This window comes from Plecotus auritus (genome assembly GCF_963455305.1).
Source record: "Plecotus auritus genome assembly, chromosome: 5".
Classification (NCBI taxonomy): domain Eukaryota; kingdom Metazoa; phylum Chordata; class Mammalia; order Chiroptera; family Vespertilionidae; genus Plecotus; species Plecotus auritus.
In genome coordinates this window covers 158433510-158452795 of record NC_137776.1, presented here as the reverse complement: position 1 = coordinate 158452795, position 19286 = coordinate 158433510, and the positions used below count along the sequence as shown (strand labels likewise).

At 36.3% G+C, this 19286-nt stretch overlaps 1 protein-coding gene across 2 annotated transcripts in view; it reads right to left on the bottom strand.

The window, feature by feature from the left end:
- NCBP1 (nuclear cap binding protein subunit 1) overlaps positions 1-19286 on the bottom strand; it is a 45301-nt gene that overhangs the window by 10574 nt on the left and 15441 nt on the right. For both annotated transcript variants that reach the window (XM_080669121.1, XM_080669122.1), the window contains exons 5-16: positions 18683-18790; positions 18115-18236; positions 16634-16703; positions 15920-16135; positions 12171-12268; positions 11416-11479; positions 7827-7937; positions 6731-6795; positions 5045-5107; positions 4741-4815; positions 3534-3637; positions 1023-1145 (exon numbers count right to left, since the gene is read on the bottom strand). In XM_080669121.1, coding sequence (XP_080525247.1) covers positions 1023-1145; positions 3534-3637; positions 4741-4815; positions 5045-5107; positions 6731-6795; positions 7827-7937; positions 11416-11479; positions 12171-12268; positions 15920-16135; positions 16634-16703; positions 18115-18236; positions 18683-18790 — 1219 coding nt within the window. The remainder of the gene's footprint in view (positions 1-1022; positions 1146-3533; positions 3638-4740; positions 4816-5044; positions 5108-6730; positions 6796-7826; positions 7938-11415; positions 11480-12170; positions 12269-15919; positions 16136-16633; positions 16704-18114; positions 18237-18682; positions 18791-19286) is intronic.

The following is a 19286-nucleotide window of genomic DNA, read 5'->3' as shown; positions in this document are numbered from 1 at the left end:
ATGTGATCCATTTCTTTTATAAATACCACATAGATTTCCTTGTTCTGATCTCTATATGGTAGCAAGGTAAGTTCTCTAATAATAAAAGCATAATATGCTAATTAGACCAGATAGCCGGACGTCCTTCCGGACGAAGCCGGGGCTGTGAGGGCCGAGCCCCTGGCACAAATTTTGTGGATTGGGCCTCTAGTATCTTAATAATAAAAAAAAAAATACAGTAAACACAAAGCACTTCATGTCCTGAGATGTCTGACAATGTCTAAATTTAATATCATACTTTTGACTTAGGCTTTCTAATTACATTTTCTCTAAAATCCTAAGTGTCTTAGAAAAATCCAAACAAAATCCCAGTAATAAATAACCCAAAGACCATCTATGCACGTCTTATTCATAGATCTAACAAAAATTTTTTTTTCTCCTGAAATGGTTACCTAGTTGTCGCAGATTTTTATCTGTTTTACTGATTTGTCTATGTCGTTTGTTCGTGTAGTTTTCAAGATGTTTTACATGAGATAAGGCAAGTGCCTCTCAACACTTGTCTTATCCATTTATTAATTCAAGGAAACTAAGAAATTATTTTGCCAACTTTCCCATTCTTCCCCTCCAAATACCTAGGGACTTTCACTGGAATTACATGACACATAGTCAGTATTAAACATTATTATTAAAACAGTTTAATTTGGAGAAAATATCCAACTTTGTAATACACCAAATCTTCCTGAACCTCTCTAAAGTGAAAGCAGGGAATGCCTAAAAATCTTTCAATGAAAGCAGTATATTGTGCTTTGCATTTAGATTATATACATAATCCAAGCTATTTCATAAGGATGTTAGAATCTCTTTATACAAGGGAGAAAATTCCTAGGTACTAGGTACAACTGACAGGCTGAACAGACTTCAAAGGAATACAGTGATTTATGAGCATCTAATGAGATTTAAAAGGAGCTCGTGTTGTCAGAGTTATGTTCATGCTCTAACCTGGCCTATACATAGTCCACTCAAGAAATATTTAATTCCCTTACCATCATCATCATCCTGGTTGGGATTTGGTACATCTTTCAGAATGCTGAAGATTTCATCACTGGTTGCTTTACTTTTAAAGGCAACAGCTAAACAGAGGGCAACCGAATGTCCAGGAAGAGAATCTAAGCACAGAATGAGGGGGGAGGGAGGGTGTAGATCAGGTTTTAAGATTATTCTTGCAAATAGTTAAACTAACTGAGAAACTAAAAAAAATATTTTTTCAAAATAGAATACTTTATCCCAAGATCAATATTTAATCTGTACAAAGATAACACATGTGAAAGTTACATTCAATAAGTCAAGGCTTTTTACCTAAAATAAGGCATAATTTTCACTTCAACACTTCCTTAAGAACACTTAGCTAACTGAAATTAACAGTACAAGGGGTGTTGATCTTCTTCTAGGGTGAGAATGAAAGGAACTGTGAGTACAGATAAACAATCCTTTGATATCCTCAAGTCCCTAGGCTTTTCTGTAAGCTGAAAAACTGAGAATCAATGTATTCCTCTTTCATTTTTGCCACTTCCTCTTTCCTGAGCTAGAGCAAACTGAGTTTGGGTTTGAACAAGGTGAAGGCTGCCAACTTAAAGTTTTTTCTTCTTTTTCTGAGTCCATACACAAGCCAGATGTTCATGTGCTGTGTTTACTACTGGTTAATATCTATCAAGTCCTTATTGTATGAAATTGGTGCTAGTGTATACTTTTAATGTAAGGTAGACAAAGGTAACAATTAAAAAGGAAGTTCTGACATAGAATATGAGTTAGTAGGCACTTGGAATGAATAAATTAAATTACAATAGGTCGCATGTACTTTGTGCTTTTCCTTGAAACTGGGAGAGAAAATAAGTGACAGAAAAAAGAATCCCTGGAACCAAGGTGTCTGTAGTTTAGCTGGGGAACCAAGATATTCACAAAGGAAGCAGCCACAAAGCAACACAAAAAACTGGCTTGCTGAAGGTTAAAAATATTTAGTCATGAAGGTTGGTCTATTAGAAAGGGAACAGGGTCCACAGATAGGGCTTTCCAGCCTGGGCCAATAGCACAAAGGCAAAACCAAGAACCAGAAGGATGGGAAAAATAAAAAGAAGTGGGCCTGGCGGGAGTAGAGTTCCATGTGGGAAGAAATGACAAAAATGCAGAAACTGTTAGCAGGGCCTTAAATGTTAGGCTGAGTTGTTTCTATGGGAAAAAAGGAAGCCCAATGTTTAGTAAAGTCCTGGATATCAAAGACTGTCGTCTAATTCTGAACCAGTAAAAGGCAGAACTCAAAACTCAGCACTTCTAAGTGCTGCATCAGGCTTTGCTCTTTCAGGAAAGCACTGTGGTTAAGAGCATGGCTGCTCAGTCAGTAAACCTGGACTTGGATCTGAGCTCTATCACTCAGAAGCAATCTCACTTTGGCTTTGCCTCTTTGAAGCATTTTCCTCATTGTAAAATTGATATACTAAACATACCTATTTCTCAGAGTTGTTTTAAGGATTAAGGAAATATATTTAGCCATGGGGGTTTATTTCATGGATAACAGGCGTAGTCTGAGGTGTAGGTGGAGAATTAGGACTGCAGTATGAGGGCAAGAGAGAGGAGCAAGTTTTAAAATACAAAGAATCTACGCAACATGATATGGAAGACTCATGGAGGAGCTGTGTTTAGTGCCAAGTGAAAAGACTAACTTGGAAAAACCCCACACCTAACTGTCTACCAGTGATGACTATTGGACACCTTACCTTCATTAAGTGTGAAGTACAAAATGGCATATCAAATTATAGTCCCTCTGGCTTATAATGCAATCTCACTGGTCAAAATATAGTGTATGTATATATACTGTGCTCCCACACCCGAATTGGTATCAGATGATAAAGTTATCTTCATTATTATGACAAATATACATCTCCATTTTAATAAGTTCTGGCTATAAATTCACCTTGCTGTGCTTAGCAATATTTAACATAATGTCATGACTATAACATAATAACCAGTGTTAAAAGAAAAAAGTTATAAGCCAGTAATAACTAAGTATATCACAATGAATCTTCAAAATGATGATAGAGCAGCTCCACCCGGTTTTGCTCAGTGGTTAGAACACGGGCCTGTGGACCTAAGGGTCACAGGTCCAATTCCCAGTCAAGGAAATGTACCTCAGTTGCAGGTTCCCCAGTGCGGGCACGTGTGGGAGGCAACCGATCAATGTGTCTCTCACTGTCTCGCTCACATCAATGTTCTCTCTCTCTCTCTCCCCCCTCCCCACTCTCTCTAGAAGTCAATGGGAAGAATATCCTCGGGTGAGGATTAAAAATAAATAAATAATTTAAATAAATAAATAAATAAATAAATAAATAAATAAATAAATAAAGGAAGGGCAAATAAAACAACAGTGGCTAGTAATAGATCACCTTTCAAATAGAGAAAATATAAACCCAAGAAAGAGTTGACTTTTTCCTCCTTAAATAAATGATGTCAGAGAATACTTGCATTGTTACTTTTTAAAGACCAGAATTTATTTTATTACTTACTGCTACTTTCATCTCCATATTTATAAATGCAGGTTGGGTTTGCAGGACATAGGGCTGAGAAGGTAGGAGGAACAATATCTAATATACGCTGATGGTAAGACAACCTACAATACAAATAAGAGCTTCAGAAATATCATTCATCAGTCCCATTCTTCATTAACACCAACTTATTTGGAAAGTCACAATCTCCAGCACCCTCCCAGTACAATGCCAACTAATAAAAGAAGGATCAATGGAAAAAGAGAAACATCACTTAGCAATCATCATAAAGGTGGCAGGTAGAGTTGCCAGTGGAGGTTTGGTGAAGAATAGGGTGATGTGAAGGTTTGATGAATAGGATGAGTATAACCTCAGAATACTTACTACCAAAAAAATCAATTACAAAGGGAAAAATGGTGAATTTAGGGGAGAAGCCTAGCAGGTAGAGACAGGACCAGGTAGTCAAAGTTAACATCTCCAGTGGTGGGATGCACTGTGAAGAGCAACAACAATGCAAGACTTGAGTCTGGTCATGAGGACACAGCAGGGTGACCCAAGAAAGTGAGGCCTAGATTCTTTAAAACTGATAAGGACATGAAAAATAGAATAATAACTGTTCACGATTGAGGAATGTGAAGATAATGACAACTAAATGCTACATGTGTTCCTGGACAGGATTCTGAACCAGAAAGAAAAAAAGGCATTGTTAGGATAGCTGGCAAAATTTCAGCAGCATTTGTGGACTGTATGGTAGTATCTGTACAAGAGCTGATTTTCCGATTTGAAAGGTGGTATATTTGTTGTCTTTGTTTTGGGGAAATATACAATGAGCCATTAAAGGTGACGAGATGTTATCTGCAGCTTGTTTCCAAAGGATTGAGAAAAAGACCAATGTAATAGTGTACACACAGAGGAGAAACAGGAGTGAGAACTAGAACAAATGTGGTAAAATGTTAATGAGGGAATATGGATGAATAGGATAGAGTTCTTAGTATATTTTTATCAAACAACAAAACAAAACAACTTTTTGGCTTAATTCACACAAAATCCAAATGTTATAGTTGCCTAATTTTTTCAGCTTACATCTTGATTAAAAAAACTAGCAAGGAAGAGATGCAGGTAGTTTGATTTTAAAAATTATATTCTGGACATATACCACAAATGCAGAAGAGAGAAAAATCCTCCCATAAAAATTAGGAGACTTAAGGAGAAAACACAAAGAACTTACCTCATACATTTTTCTAGAACTTCTTTTACAAACTTTGGTTTGGGACTATCAGGATCTTGAGTAAGACAGTCTGACCTAATGAGTAAATATAGTTTTATAAGTTCTTACACAGAATCTGTACTTATTCCTAACTTGTACTTAGCTAAAAATAGATTCCTTCTACCTAGATTATTTCACTTATGTATATAAATATAAAAAATAAGTATTTTAGACCATGAAGACTGTTTTTATGTTATAGTTTTAAATATTAACAGTATCTTTAAAATTGTAGAGAAAGGAAAAGCTAAAATATAATACCACTTACCAATCTTCCCAGCTCCAACGGAACTGGAAGTTACTTAGATGATGGGAAAACCAATTAATAAACCTATACAGAGAAGAGGGAGGAAGGAACACAAAAAGATGAATGGTTACAATTTATACCAGAAACATGTAATCCTTCAGACAAATAAAACCCTATGTTATAGAGTTAAAGCATATACCCCTACCTATAGCTATATCTTCTGCTACTTATCCTTTTCTCTGCAAATCCTGTACCTCATCTTCTTAAAAAAATAACTATTTCCTATCTCACTCCTTTTTTAAGTGAATAATAGATATGACTTGAGTGCCTATTTTGTGCCAGGCACCTTATATGTTTATATAATTTAATAACTTCTGAGGAGTAATTATTTTTCCTATTACTTAAAATAAAACAGTGGCAAAAAAAGAATAAATGGCAGATAAAACATTTTATAAATGGTAGAGCCAGAGCATTGTTTTTTACCATCACGACCATACTTTCACCACAAACAACAAAATATACCACTGAAGCTCCCTTGCCTCTAAAAATATATCTAATCTAGATAGGGATCACCTTAGCAAACTGTATAATGCTGTGAAATTTTTAAGAGCCCAATAAATATTTGCTGAATGAATAGCATAATTGGGATGCCAAATACAACTGGTAGTTTTACTAATTAGACTGGGGGGGAAAATCAGAAGACACTTTCTTAAAGTAGCTTAAAGTAGCTCTCATATAGCTATAATTTCAATCACTGAAATTAATCAAGATAATAGGCCAATGACACAGAATAGCCTTTACTGATAATTTTCAGATATGGAACTTGAATAATGGACATAAAAGATGATGAAAATTGGAGAAATATTCAAAACCTGTCCTGATCTGATTTGGGAAGTTGACAAAGGTAAGAAAGGTGGTTGGTACATAGATCTCATTCAAAAGAAGACAGTGGGCATGCAATGGCCACAGCTATAAAAATCCAATATAGTCATTTGTATAAACAGTCTTGAAGCTGGAGTTACTGTATGTTGAAGCTAATTATTTTAGAAACAGATACTATATCTAAATAAAAATATATGTGCTTATATATAATAAATATATAGTATTGGACTCTACTTCTACATAGAGGTTAGCATAAAGTCTATTATAAAAGCTTACATACCCAAGAGCAGTGGGAATAGTGTAACTGTACCAAAGCACCCAACAAGTAAACAAGAATGAAATTAAAGAAACCTTAGCATGGGCATCATTTCCTACTGAAGATTAGAATAAAAAGTGTAATGTGGATATTTACAAGTATGAGGTGTGGGTTTTTTAATTTAAACATTTTTTTTTAAAATATATTTTATTGATTTTTTACAGAGAGGAAGAGAGAGGGATAGAAAGTCAGAAACATGGATGAGAGAGAGACATCAATCAGCTGCCTCCTGCACGCCCCCTACTGGGGATGTGCCCGCAACCCAGGTACATGCCCTTGACCGGAATCGAACCCGGGACCCTTCAGTCCGCAGGCCGACGCTCTATCCACTGAGCCAAACCGGTTTCAGCTTTAAACATTTTTTTTTAAATGTACATACAAAGGATTATTTTGGGGAGGCAAGAAAGAAAAATCAACTTGGAAATTCTTAAAAAGGCAAATCAAATTCTTTTATAAAGCACAAGGAGAACTGGCTAACAACCAGTATAGAAATAAGGCAATTATTGTACCTGTCTACACATGTAGTATTCATGGTGTCCAAACGCATATATAACATTTCAGTTGCCTGTGCAAGCTGTAAATTTGAGGATAAGGAAAACTATTCTCCACCCTCCTTCAAAATAAGTTGTGATAGAAAAAATAAATAGCATTTCCTACAAGTCTGTATAATGACTGATAATGTTGAAACATTTTTTCATGTAATTGATCTTTTTAAAAATAGCTTTGAGGTATCAATGTACAATAAATTTGACCTGTATACAACCATACAAATCAAGATAATGAACACTTACATCACTTCCAAAATTTCTCCATGCTCCTTTGTAATCCATTCTCCCTTCTCCCCACCCCTACCCATGCTCCCAAGCAAATTTTGGGGTTATCACTAGATCACTTTGCATTTTCTAGAATTTTGTGTAAATAGAATCACATAGTATGAATTATTTGGATTTTTTTTTTAAATCCTTCCCATTGATTTTAGGAAGAAAGTGGGGGAAGGAGGAAGGGAAAGTTAGAATGGGAGGGAGAAGCGGGGAGAGACATAGAGATAGAGAGAGAAAGAAACATTGATTAGCTATCTCCTGAATTCACCCTGACCTGAGACCTAACCTGAAACTTAGGTATGTGCCCCCACAGCAAATCGAATCCACAACCCTCTGGTGCATGGGACAAAGCTCCAATCAACCGAGCCACCCACTTAGGGCTGTTTAGTGTTTTTTACTCAGCATAATTATTTTACAATTGATTTATGTTATTGCAGGCATCAAAAACTTGTTTTTTATTATGGAGTAGTATACTATAGTATAGGCATAACAAAATTTGTTAATCTACTCATATATTGATGAGTATTTGGACTTTCAGTTTAAAGTTATTACCAATAAAGTGTCTATGAACATTAATGGCTAAGTCTTTGTGTAGACTTGTGCTTCCATTTCTCTTGGGTAAATACCTGAGTGGAATGGCTAAACTGCATGGTACACATATATTTAACTTAAAAAAAAAGTCAAACTGTTTTCATGAAGTGATTTAAACCTACTAGCAGAAATATTTAGTAATCTTTTGAAGCTAGGCCAACAAGAGTAAGTTTAAAAACAAAGGAAAGGATACAACTTGGGGTAGAGAGCCAGGCTGAAGTTTGCACAGTTCAATGAGAAGTGTTGTGTACATCACATCAATGTGAGGGGGTGCTGGAAGTTGAAACAGCTCTGCAAAGATCACCTACAAAAGAATCAGGAGTCAGAACTCAATTCAACAGCTATCTATGCACGTCTATTAAAAATACCTCACTATTCTAAACATAAACTCTAACTCCATGACATTTATAATGAAAGAATCACCTTTTTTTTTTTTTTTTTTTTGGTTAATCCTCACCTGAGGATATTTTTTCCATTGATTTTTAGAGGCAGGGAGGGAGGAAGAGAGAAACATTCATGTGAAAGAGACACATTGATTGGTTGCCTCCCACATGCATCTGGGGCTGGGAACCAAACCTGCAACCCAGGTGCTCAGGCCGACCCTCTAACCACTGAGCACAATGGCCGGGACAAGAATTATTTTTAATCTTTAATGAAAATTTCTTCTCTGTATAACTCATTCAGATAAGAATATGCAAATACAGTAAACCCTCAATTTTGTGGATCTTGATTTAACAGACTTTGAATTTCATGGACAAAATTTTTGGTCTATATGTCATATGTGAAAATTAACACCCTGTTAATTTAAAAATGCTTTTAACCAAGATATGCTTATATTAAATGAACAGGTTTTATTTGTTTGTTATTATTTAAAAAAAATGTTTTCATTGATTTCAGGGAGAGGGAGGAAGAGATAGAAACATCAAACATGTGAGAGAATCATCAATTGGGTCTCCTGCACACCCCCCTACTGGGGATTGAGCCCAAAACCCAGGCATGTGCCCTGACAGGGAATCGAATCAGGGACCTTCTGGTTCTGAGCCACACCAGCCGGGCTAATTCATGGTTATTTATAACAAATTTTAGCGAATAGACCATATGTTGGAAAAACACTATAGTAATTTTACTGACATAAATATTATATATCTACAACTATAATCTACATATTGAAATCCAAGAATCACTGCTCGTAAACAATGTTCTGCAAATGTTTGTGATCACACCACAGTGCTCAAGGTAACTGGTTCTGTTGTCTGGGGCGTGACTTTCTGCAGTAGTTTTAACTTGTGCTGGCCGATGTTTAGTAGTGCCCCAGCCATGTACATGCATGCATTTACTAGACCTATTCAGTATAAATTTAAAATTACAGTAACACATATAGAAAACTTTTCTGTGAAATTAAAATTTTCATACATAATTTTAATTACATAGACATGTCTGTAGAAGTAAAAACAGGTAAACTAATTTGTCAATTTTTAAGCTATATATATGTTTTTAAATATATTTTTTATTGATTTCAGAGAGGAAGGGAGAGGGAGAGAGAGAAACATCAATGATGAAAGAGAATCATTGATCAGCTGCGTCCTGCAAGCCCCCTACTGGGGATCATGCCCACAACCTGGGCATGTGCCTTTGACCGGAACTGAACCCAGGACCCTTCAATCCGTTGGCTGACGCTCTATCCACTGAGCCAAACCAAAATTTTGTCAAATTTTTAACGTACACATTTTGAAAACCTATATAACAGACTTTCAGCTTTAACTGACACCCCCTCACCCAAATTAGTCCATTATATTGAGGTTTTACTATTATTAGTGCTTATTTGATAATCCCAGAGAACCATGTAATTAAATTCCAACTCAGGAAGTAGAGGAGGCACATATCTATCAATTTTATTCTAATAAAGTAAGTAGTAAAAACTCTCATGAGACTGAGGATGCAAAAGGACAATAGTCAAGTCATTCCACTCTGCTACTTGAAACTGGTGCCCACAAACCTTTTTGATAATCCAAGCATTATTTGCCATGCCACTTGTTCAGAAACTTGTTTCCATCCTCCCTTGTGTGGACCACCTACCAAGAATTCTAAAGCCTGCCGAAACCGGTTTGGCTCAGTGGATAGAGCTTCAGCCTGCGGACTGAAGGGTCCCGGGTTTGATTCCGGTCAAGGGCATGTACCTTGGTTGCAGACACATCCCCAGTGGGAGGTGTGCAGGAGGCAGCTGATCGATGTTTCTCTCTCATCGATGTTTCTAGCTCTCTATCCCTCTCCCTTCCTCTCTGTAAAATATCAATAAAATATATTAAAAAAAAAAAAAAAGAATTCTAAAGCCTGATCCGCATTCCTTCCTTTGCCTCCTGTCTCCACACTTCCATATGTACTTCATTCTGACTTTCTACACATTTTGCACATTTTAACATATGACTTATATTTTGCACTTCAAATGACATGTTAGTGAATCAAATTCAGGGCTAAGCTTACTCTCAAATTCTGTAAAAACTGGACAGCTGCAGTACTTTTAAGAAAGCACACAAGTGCAGTATAAATAAAAAGTGAATCATAAATAATACATCATAAGTATGCTCATGAGTATTTTAACTTAAAGGACTATGTAATTGACAGTTTGACTCGTGTCAAGTGAAAACACTTTTTCAGGAACTAAATCTCATAAGGTATTCAAATATACTACTAATATCATCTTTCTGTATGACTTAATATGGAATCAAAGCATTATTCATTCTTCCTACTTCCAAAACAATTGGCTCTTTTTTAATGAGTTTTGGTTTTCTTTCCCCTCCCTCCCTCCCTCTCTCCCTTCTCTCTCCCCCTCTCCCTCTCCCCCTCTCTCTCTGTTTCCTTTCTAATATATTTTTATTGATTTCAGAGAGGAAGGGAGAGGAGAGAGATAGAAACATCAATGAGAGAGAATCACTGATTGGCTGCCTTCTGCACACCCCCTACTGGGGACCGAGCCCACAACCCAGGCATATGACCTTGACCAGAATCAAACCTGGGATCCTTCAGTCCACAGGCCAATGCTCTATCCACTGAGCCAAACCAACTAGGCCAGTGGTCGGCAAACAGCGGCTCGCGAGCCACATGTGGCTCTTTGGCCCCTTGAGTGTGGCTCTTCCACAAAATACCACGGCCTGGGCAAGTCTATTTTGAAGAAGTGGCGTTAGAAGAAGTTTAAGTTTAAAAAATTTGGCTCTCAAAAGAAATTTCAATCGTTGTACTGTTGATATTTGGCTCTGTTGACTAATAAGTTTGCCAACCACTGAACTAGGCAATAATTGGCTCTACTGATTTCTAAGAATAAAGATTCATATTTAACCCTACATCTTGTGATACGGCAAATAATATTCTAGTCGGGTGTATACTACTAAGAGGCCAGATAAACAGTTAAAAATAGATTATCTGCTAAAAGTAATACAATACTGTCAAGTATTAAAGCCAGTTATATATCTGTTATGTGGCCAATGTACTGACAGAGCTAGAGTAACTTTTATTATCCATGATAACTATCCAGGAATGAAGATATACTATATAAATAATTTATAGTCCTCAAAATTCCATTTGGCTATTGGTTTCAACATCCTCTTTTCTCTGTATTAACATGGCTAACAGAGCACCAAAACAGACAGCAATTTCCTTGCTCCTCTATTAACTTTTAATACCTGACAAGTAGCAAGAAAAAAACCAAAAGCCAAGAGTAGATTAATACTTTTAAGTCAACAGAAAGATTCTGAAACTCAGAAACAAGCTCCATGTGGAATGCATACCTCAACTATATGGTAGTTCAAGGGGATTTTGTTCTTCCCTGGATAGCTCACCAGCTGTGCGGCACTGTAAAAGGTATAATTTTTAAGTTCAGTAAGTATGCAAAGATACACGAACAATCAAATAAGTAGTTTCAAAGCAGTTGCTTAGATATAAGGAAAGGAAATCTTTTCTGGAATCTTCTAGATTTCAATTACTTCACTACAGCACAAATTATTTTGTTTATCACAAGAAAAACTTTTAATGCATCCAAAACTCCTTGAAAGGTCAGGAGTTTAGGTAACAATACTAAGGAAGTGTATTCAATATACTAACTTAAAACGTTTTAATACGGCAGGCCACTCCCAAAAGACTATGTTCCTTTCCACCTTAAAATGTAAACCAAACTTTCCAAGGTTTAAGAAAATATTAAAAGTAAACTTTTCCCAAGCTAAATGTCTAAATGCCAGAAAACACAGCAAAACCATTAGTATTCATTTATTCCCATAACATTCACACCAAATATATTGTCATTCAAATTAATTTGTCCATAGCACATTACTAATGTCCACACAAAAAAGCCGACATATGCATTATTATAAAGCACTCAGAAAAATACTATTTTGAGGGTGACTATTTTGAGAAAGTAAAATAGATTGGCCTTAGCAAGACAGGGTGTCAGAAGACCTTTTTTTATTTACATACAATTTTGCTCTTATCAACTTATCTATATTGCTACATTTTCTCCACTCTAAAAGTAACATGAAAAGAACCCTACCAAGTATTTCTTTCCTTCCAGTGGGACTTAATGATGCAGTGAAGATTCTCTTCTATTACAAATCTTTCCACGGAATGACTCCCTGGCATTACAGGACCCTGGAAAGAAAACCAAATGTATATACTACAGACCTAAAAAAGATATTTTCTTTCATTTATTCAACAAATATTTGAGAGCTTATGTTCGACACTAAATTGGGTGCTGGGAATAAAAGTTAGAACGTGTGAAAACTGTATTTTCAGCAAATATCATTGTCGTATTCACTTACAACAGAATGAGTGTCAGCTGCAGTATTTCTTCTATACCTCTGACACCACACTACCATAGCCCACCTCAATTCTTATGTGAAACAAAATAATTGTCGTACATCATTAGCTCAATACTGTTTATTATTTTAAACTATAAGGGTGGATTACTTCCATAATAAACATGGAGGGAAAAATTTTATTTCAAATACCATATAGGCATAACTAAATCATGTATGCATTGTAAGATATCCACATTATATTGTTTTTAAAAAGGTTAAAAATGTACATATTGTTTAATTTTTTATAAAAGTACATACATAGCAAATAGGTTCAAAGAGTTTATTATTTACTATTATAGACTCTTAATCTCTAATTTTTTTTACATAAACTTTTTTCCCCCCAAAGACTAGAACAGAAACATGCAAATCCTCTTCCTTTTGAGGAGAACAGTTCTTTTGCATTTTATGCTCTTCTGGACACATTATAGAGACAACATCAATTAACTGTAAACAGTACAGGCGAAACAAATTTTGAGGTCCCATTCCAGTTCCCCTTTGCACAAATAAATACTGAATCACAAAGATTCCAGCAGTTTTAAATGTAAATTAAGACTTTTAATTAGATATACTGAATTAGACCATTACAAAATGCTGGCCAAAAGCATTTTACTATATATGTAATACTAGAGGCCCAATGCACGAAATTTTTGCACGAGTAGCCTTTCGCAGCCCCAGCTGCCTCAGCCCTTGCAGCCCTGGTTTTGTCCAGAAGGTCGCCTGGACAGTCGTTCTGCTGTTCAGCCGTTTGGTCGACTTGTATATTACGCTTTTAATATTATAGACTAGTGGCCTGGTGCACAAAATTCATGCATGGGGCGGGGGAGTTCCCTCAGCCCAGTCTGTACCCTCTCCAATCAGACATCCCTCTCACAATCTAGGACTGCTGGCTCCTAACCGCTTACCTGCCTGCCTGCCTGATCACCCCTAACTGCCCTCCCCTGCCGGCCAATTTGGTTCTGATTTGTCAGTTTCTATGCCAGTCAGCGTCAAAAGCTCCACCTCCTAGGCAGCCATTGGCTTCTTAACAATTCACCCAGATTTGGTTCTGATGGATCAGTTTCTATGCCAGTCAGTGTCAAAAGCTCTGCCTCCTAAGCAGCCATTGGCTCCTTAACAGTTCACCCAGATTTTGTTCTGATTGGTCAGTTTCTATGCCAGTCAGCGTCTCCAAGCCTGATCAGAGAGGCAGGGCTGATCAGCAGCCCCAGCGGAGGCCTGGAGAGAAACAGAGGCGCGGCTGCTGGCAAAGCCCAGAGACAGAGAGAGGCAATGGCTGATCAACAGCTGCCACGGAGGCTGCGGATCAGACCCTGCCTCTCTCTTCGGGCCTCTCTCTGAGCCTGACCCGCAGCCCCCTTGGCAGTCAGTGTTGGGTCGCCATGGCAACCCAGCACTGACTGCAGGACTGACTTCCGGTGTTCAGTCAAGCCTTCAGTCGGTCGTTACAGACCCTGGGTTTTTATATATTAGGATAGGCAAAGTGGGTTGCAAACTGATAACATCATAAACATAACCAATTATCTAACAACTTTTTACTCTGATTTTACATATATCAAATTTTCACTGGTCATTAGCAATTTATGGTAGGAGAAAGAAAATTCAAGTTTGACCTTAGGTGGTAATGCTGGTTCATATGCCAATGGTTCTCAACTGGGGCAATTTTACCCCTAAGAGGACATCTGGCAATTGCTGGAGACATTTTTGGTTGTCACCATTGGCATTTAGCCACTAAATGCTACTAGCAATTAGAAGGTAGGGGCCAGGGATGCTGCTAAGCATCCTACAATTCACAGGACAGAGTCCCACAACAAAGAATTATCCAGCCCAAATGACAATTGAGTTGAGCCTGAGAAATTCTGCTTTATGCTGACTGGGATACACTAAGCCAGCGATTTTTAACCTTTTTTATCTCATGGCACATATAACTAATTACCAAAATTCTGCAGCACACCAAAAGGTATATTTTTTGGCTGATCTGACAAAAAATTTTAAGAGTTATAATTTAGATTCATTCACACTGGACGGCTACTGCTGTGTTGGCTACTGTCATTTTTTTATTTGACAATCCCAGGGGGAAAAGGTCAGTGTTCATGACTAGTCAGGTAATGCATGTTTTAAAAATGCCTGTGGCACACTGGTTGAAAATCATGCACTAAGCAACAGGTATGGTACTTCAGCCATTTGAGTTTTTAGTACAAATCCAGTAATCACTGTACCGTGGCTTGGTATTAAAGTTAAGACAGTCATTCAAATGCAGAAGTATAAAATAATTAAAGCATAGTTACAATGTAAAATTTTATATTAAATGTCAATATTAAAAGTATACATTTTCTTAATTGCTCAAGTATAACAGTTACCAACAACTTGACATCATAATAAAAATACATTATGTTTTATACTATAAACTCAGTTTATACTCACCATCAGGGTTTTTTAATTACTTTATTTTTTTTGAAGTGTAGGGATTAGAGAAAGATGAATGATCTCTAAAACTGGGTATTTTTCTTGATAAATAGCCTTATTAAAAATAATAGCTAGTGCCCCAGCCAGGTGGCTCAGTTGGTTGGAGCATCATCCTGTATATAAAAAAGGTAGTGAGTTCGATTCCCAGTCAGAGCACATACTTAGGTTGCAGGTTCAATCCCTGGTTGGGCTATGTACGAGAGGCAATTGATCGATGTCACTCTCTCTCCCTTCCTCTCGTTCTAAAATCAATAAACATATCCTTGGGTGAGGATTTTAAAAAAAGAAAATAATAGATAAAATTATTGAGCATTCATAATTTATTGCATTCTGTTCTATGCATGTTATGTTTATGAATAACTTAATCCTCTTACAACTTTAACAGTACTATTATTATTCCGTTAGGAAACTGAGATAAGAGAGGTGTAACTAACTCATTTAAGATCACACATCTAGGATATGACTAAACCAGGATTAAAACACAAATGAATGTGGTTCTCGAACTTATTCTCTCTTTTTTTAATCCTCACCTGAGGACATGTTTTTTATTGATTTTTAGAGAGGAAGGGAGAGAAACATCTATGTAAGAGAAAAACATCGACTGGTTGCCACCCGTAATGCCCCAACCAGGGATTGAACTAGAAACCTGGGCATGTACCCTGATCAGAATCAAACCTGTAGCCTTTTTGGGTACAGGGACAATGCTCCAACCAACTGAGCCACCTGGCCAGGGCTCAAATTTACTCTCTTTAATTTCACACTGTGCTTTCTCTTAATCTATATAGACATGCTAAATATAATTTCTTGCATAATGAAGTGATAACATTCACTGAATTAAACTGTTAACTTCATTGCTATAGACCCTCTTAGATAATAAACTCAAAATTAAAATGTATCACAGGCATAATTCAAATACGATTAAACCATAAATACAATGCAACACATTGTATTTGACAGGAACTTGTAATTGGTCACATACCTCAGGATCATCCGTGTAATCAAACATTCTGAAGATGACCCTTGGCATTGGGTACACTGAATCCTCAGTGTGAGGAGGTGGTGTAAAAGGAGGCAAATTGTGCTGCAATGCTTCACACAGGATGCTGTCAAAGGCAAGATAAGGTCTTAGGATGTGCCGCTCCTGCCAGCGATCCTTTTTCAATTTCTGAATCTGGGCCCACAGGCAATCTAAATACTAAAGACATTAATTTTTAATAATTAATATATATTTGGAGGCTAGAAGAAATAACATGTTCAGTAGACAAAACCAAAAATCACTACTTCTAAAATACAGGATACAGAAAAGCTAACTTTCAATTAAATATAGTACAAAGGAATGGTGTTTTTGTTTTAATGATTTTATAAAGTCAGTATCTGTCTGAAGCTGTTATGTTCTTCAAATTGGGCATTTAAGTAAAAAAAAAAAAAAAAAAAAAAAAAAGAAGTCAATTCTATGATAGCTGGAATTCTCCAGAACAGGCAATGTTTCAATAATGTTTCAATTACATTCGAATATTTATTAAATATCCACTATATGCCCAGGGATATGAGGAGGTGGGTCCCTGATAGGAAATGTGGAAACCTAGCTAAGGTATATAAGTTATATAAATGGAATGACCTGAATAATCACAGAGATAAGAATCTACTCAAGAGCTGACTGTCCCTATATCTCAAGAGACTGAAATTAATTTACCTCTTCTTGTGGATGTGGTTTCTCAGCAGTCCACACTTGTAACATGGGCACATGAGTCTTTTGGCGTCTTCTAAAGATAAAATGAAAATCTATTTTTTAGGTTTTTAAAAACATGAAAAGATGTTCAGTTGCAATGCCATTTCTAAGAATTCATGTCTCCCACAAATATATTTGCACATGTATACAAAGACATTTGTACAAGGATATTCACTGAAACATTTGTTTATAATGCAAGAGACTGGAAATAACCTAAATTTATCTCCAACTTGAAACTAGTTAAAGAAATTATGGCACATTAAAAGAGTGGAATATTGTACAACTACTAAGAAGAATGAGGTAGAGCTATATGTGTTTATGCAAAAAATCCCAAGTTATATTAAGGGGCGGGGAAGCAAGTAAAGAAGAGTGTGCATATTGGACTACCATATGGATAAAAAGGGGGGAAGGACATATACCAGCACTCAAATGCTAGAATATTCATACATTTTAATTTTTATTCTTTGGCAAGCATCTACATTTTTTTAAGAAAACCAGTACAACTTTTCAAAAATATAAAAACATTTTCAAAATCTAACATTTAAAGGTAGCTTAACATGATAAAAAAGCAGATTTCTATCCTTAGACTTCTTTTAGCTTTATTTGTAACTGACTAAGTAGATATTAACAATATCCAAAGAAATATCTATGAATAGACAGAAAATGAAACTTGTAACAAATGTATTTTGAAAAACATAAGAGGTATGAAGCAAGTACCTACCTACCAAATAATTAAGCCTAAGTTTACTAATAACTCCTATTTTTAGTATTAAAGGTTAAGGACCACTGTTATAAGGACTTGGTTTAGGATTTACCCACCTGAAATACATTGTATGTTCTCCACTGTGAAATAAATTAATAGTAAAGATGTCCAAACCTCTAAAATATTGTGAGTCGGTAGGTCTGGGGGCTGGGTTTAGAGCATACTTAAGTACCACAGGTAAATCTTAGACACATTAGTATCTGGAACAGGGGTGGGCAAACTTTTTGACTCGAGGGCCACAATGGGTTCTTAAACTGGACGGGAGGGCCGGAACAAAAGCATGGAGTGTTTGTGTGAACTAATATAAATTCAAAGTAAAGGAGCGGAGGGGAGAGCAAGAGAACCCTCCGCTCTTTCCGCTCCGCGGGCCAGATAGAACAGCCGAACGGGCTGGATCCGGCCCGCGGGCCGTAGTTTGCCCACGGCTGATCTGGAACCACTGTGTTAAGATGTTTTATGCCTTTGCAATATGTACAAGAGTAGCTTAAAAGCAGCTATGTTACCAACTCTTTTGCTCCAACGAAGTAGGGATATGAGATTACCTAGAAAAAGCTTTAGGAAACTCCACAGCTTATTTTTGAGAAACGCAATTCAAATGGTATTACTAAAACAGATAACACCTTTATGATATCAGGAAGGTGTTCTTTACTTAAACAAAGAGAACTTCGAATTGTGCTCTTACTTAAGATAGCTTTCAGTGTTGGCAAAGATGCGGTCCATCTCTGCATCTTTCTTCTCATACAATTCCTTTCCAACCCAGGGCAAAGATGACAGAAATGCATACACATACCAATCCCGTCGCACCTAAAGAATTTTTTAAAAGGTAAGTTTAAAATATGTGCTAGTTAATTGTCATTCATATTGTATTCTTGAATGAAATCCCGTGAAAACTATTTAACAGGACTTAAGACATCTGTTTCATTCAGAGCATTTCTAGATATTTTAGTTTTACTAGACAGAATCATTTAACATACAGGTCATAAGAACCTATCAGAATACTAGTTGACTTAACTTTTAGATATTAAGAATTTATAGAATGATAATCTACTATTATCTTTTCTTTATAAGTAAATTATTTTTACTTTATGAGGTTAAAATGAAAACCACTGGCTTCAATTTGTATGTACGTTTTTTAAATTAAAAAAAAAAAAAAAAGAGCTATAAGCATTAAAAACATTATTTTAAAAGGGTTACCAGTCAAAAATTCCTGGTACTATATGGACAAGACTCAGCATAAGGAGTTTTCTTACCTGAGGTACATCCTCTTCCTGAGTTACGCTTACAAAATTTTCAAACATAGCAACCATTGATGGGGCTGCAATGACGTGACAATTCACGAGATCAGATAAAAAACGAACCTGTTGGAGAAAACAATTTCTACTAAATTGAAATGTCCCTTATAATAACTACAAAACAAACTTGGAAGGTGCAAGCCACAGGTCTGAAAAACTCGAGCCCAAGGGCCTAATCTAGTCTGTTTTTATTTATGTTTTTTTGTTTCTTTCATAGCCTATGGACTAAGAACAATTTTTACATATTTAAATGCTTGAAAAAGATCCAAAAGAATACTTTGACTTAAATTGTATATAATTAAATTTCAATGTCCACAAGTAAATGTTTACTGGAACACAGTCATACTCATGTGTTTACATATTGTCTATGGTTGCTTCTATGCTACAATAGGAGAGCTGAGTAATTATGTCTGAGATCTTATGAAGGACAGGAATCTGTGCATTTATAGGTTTCCATTGTATACTATACTAAGAACCTAGAGCAGCCTTGGGCAAACAACGGCCCGCGGGCCGGATCCGGCTGTTCTGTCCGGTTCTCTTGCTCTCCCCTCTGCTCCTTTAC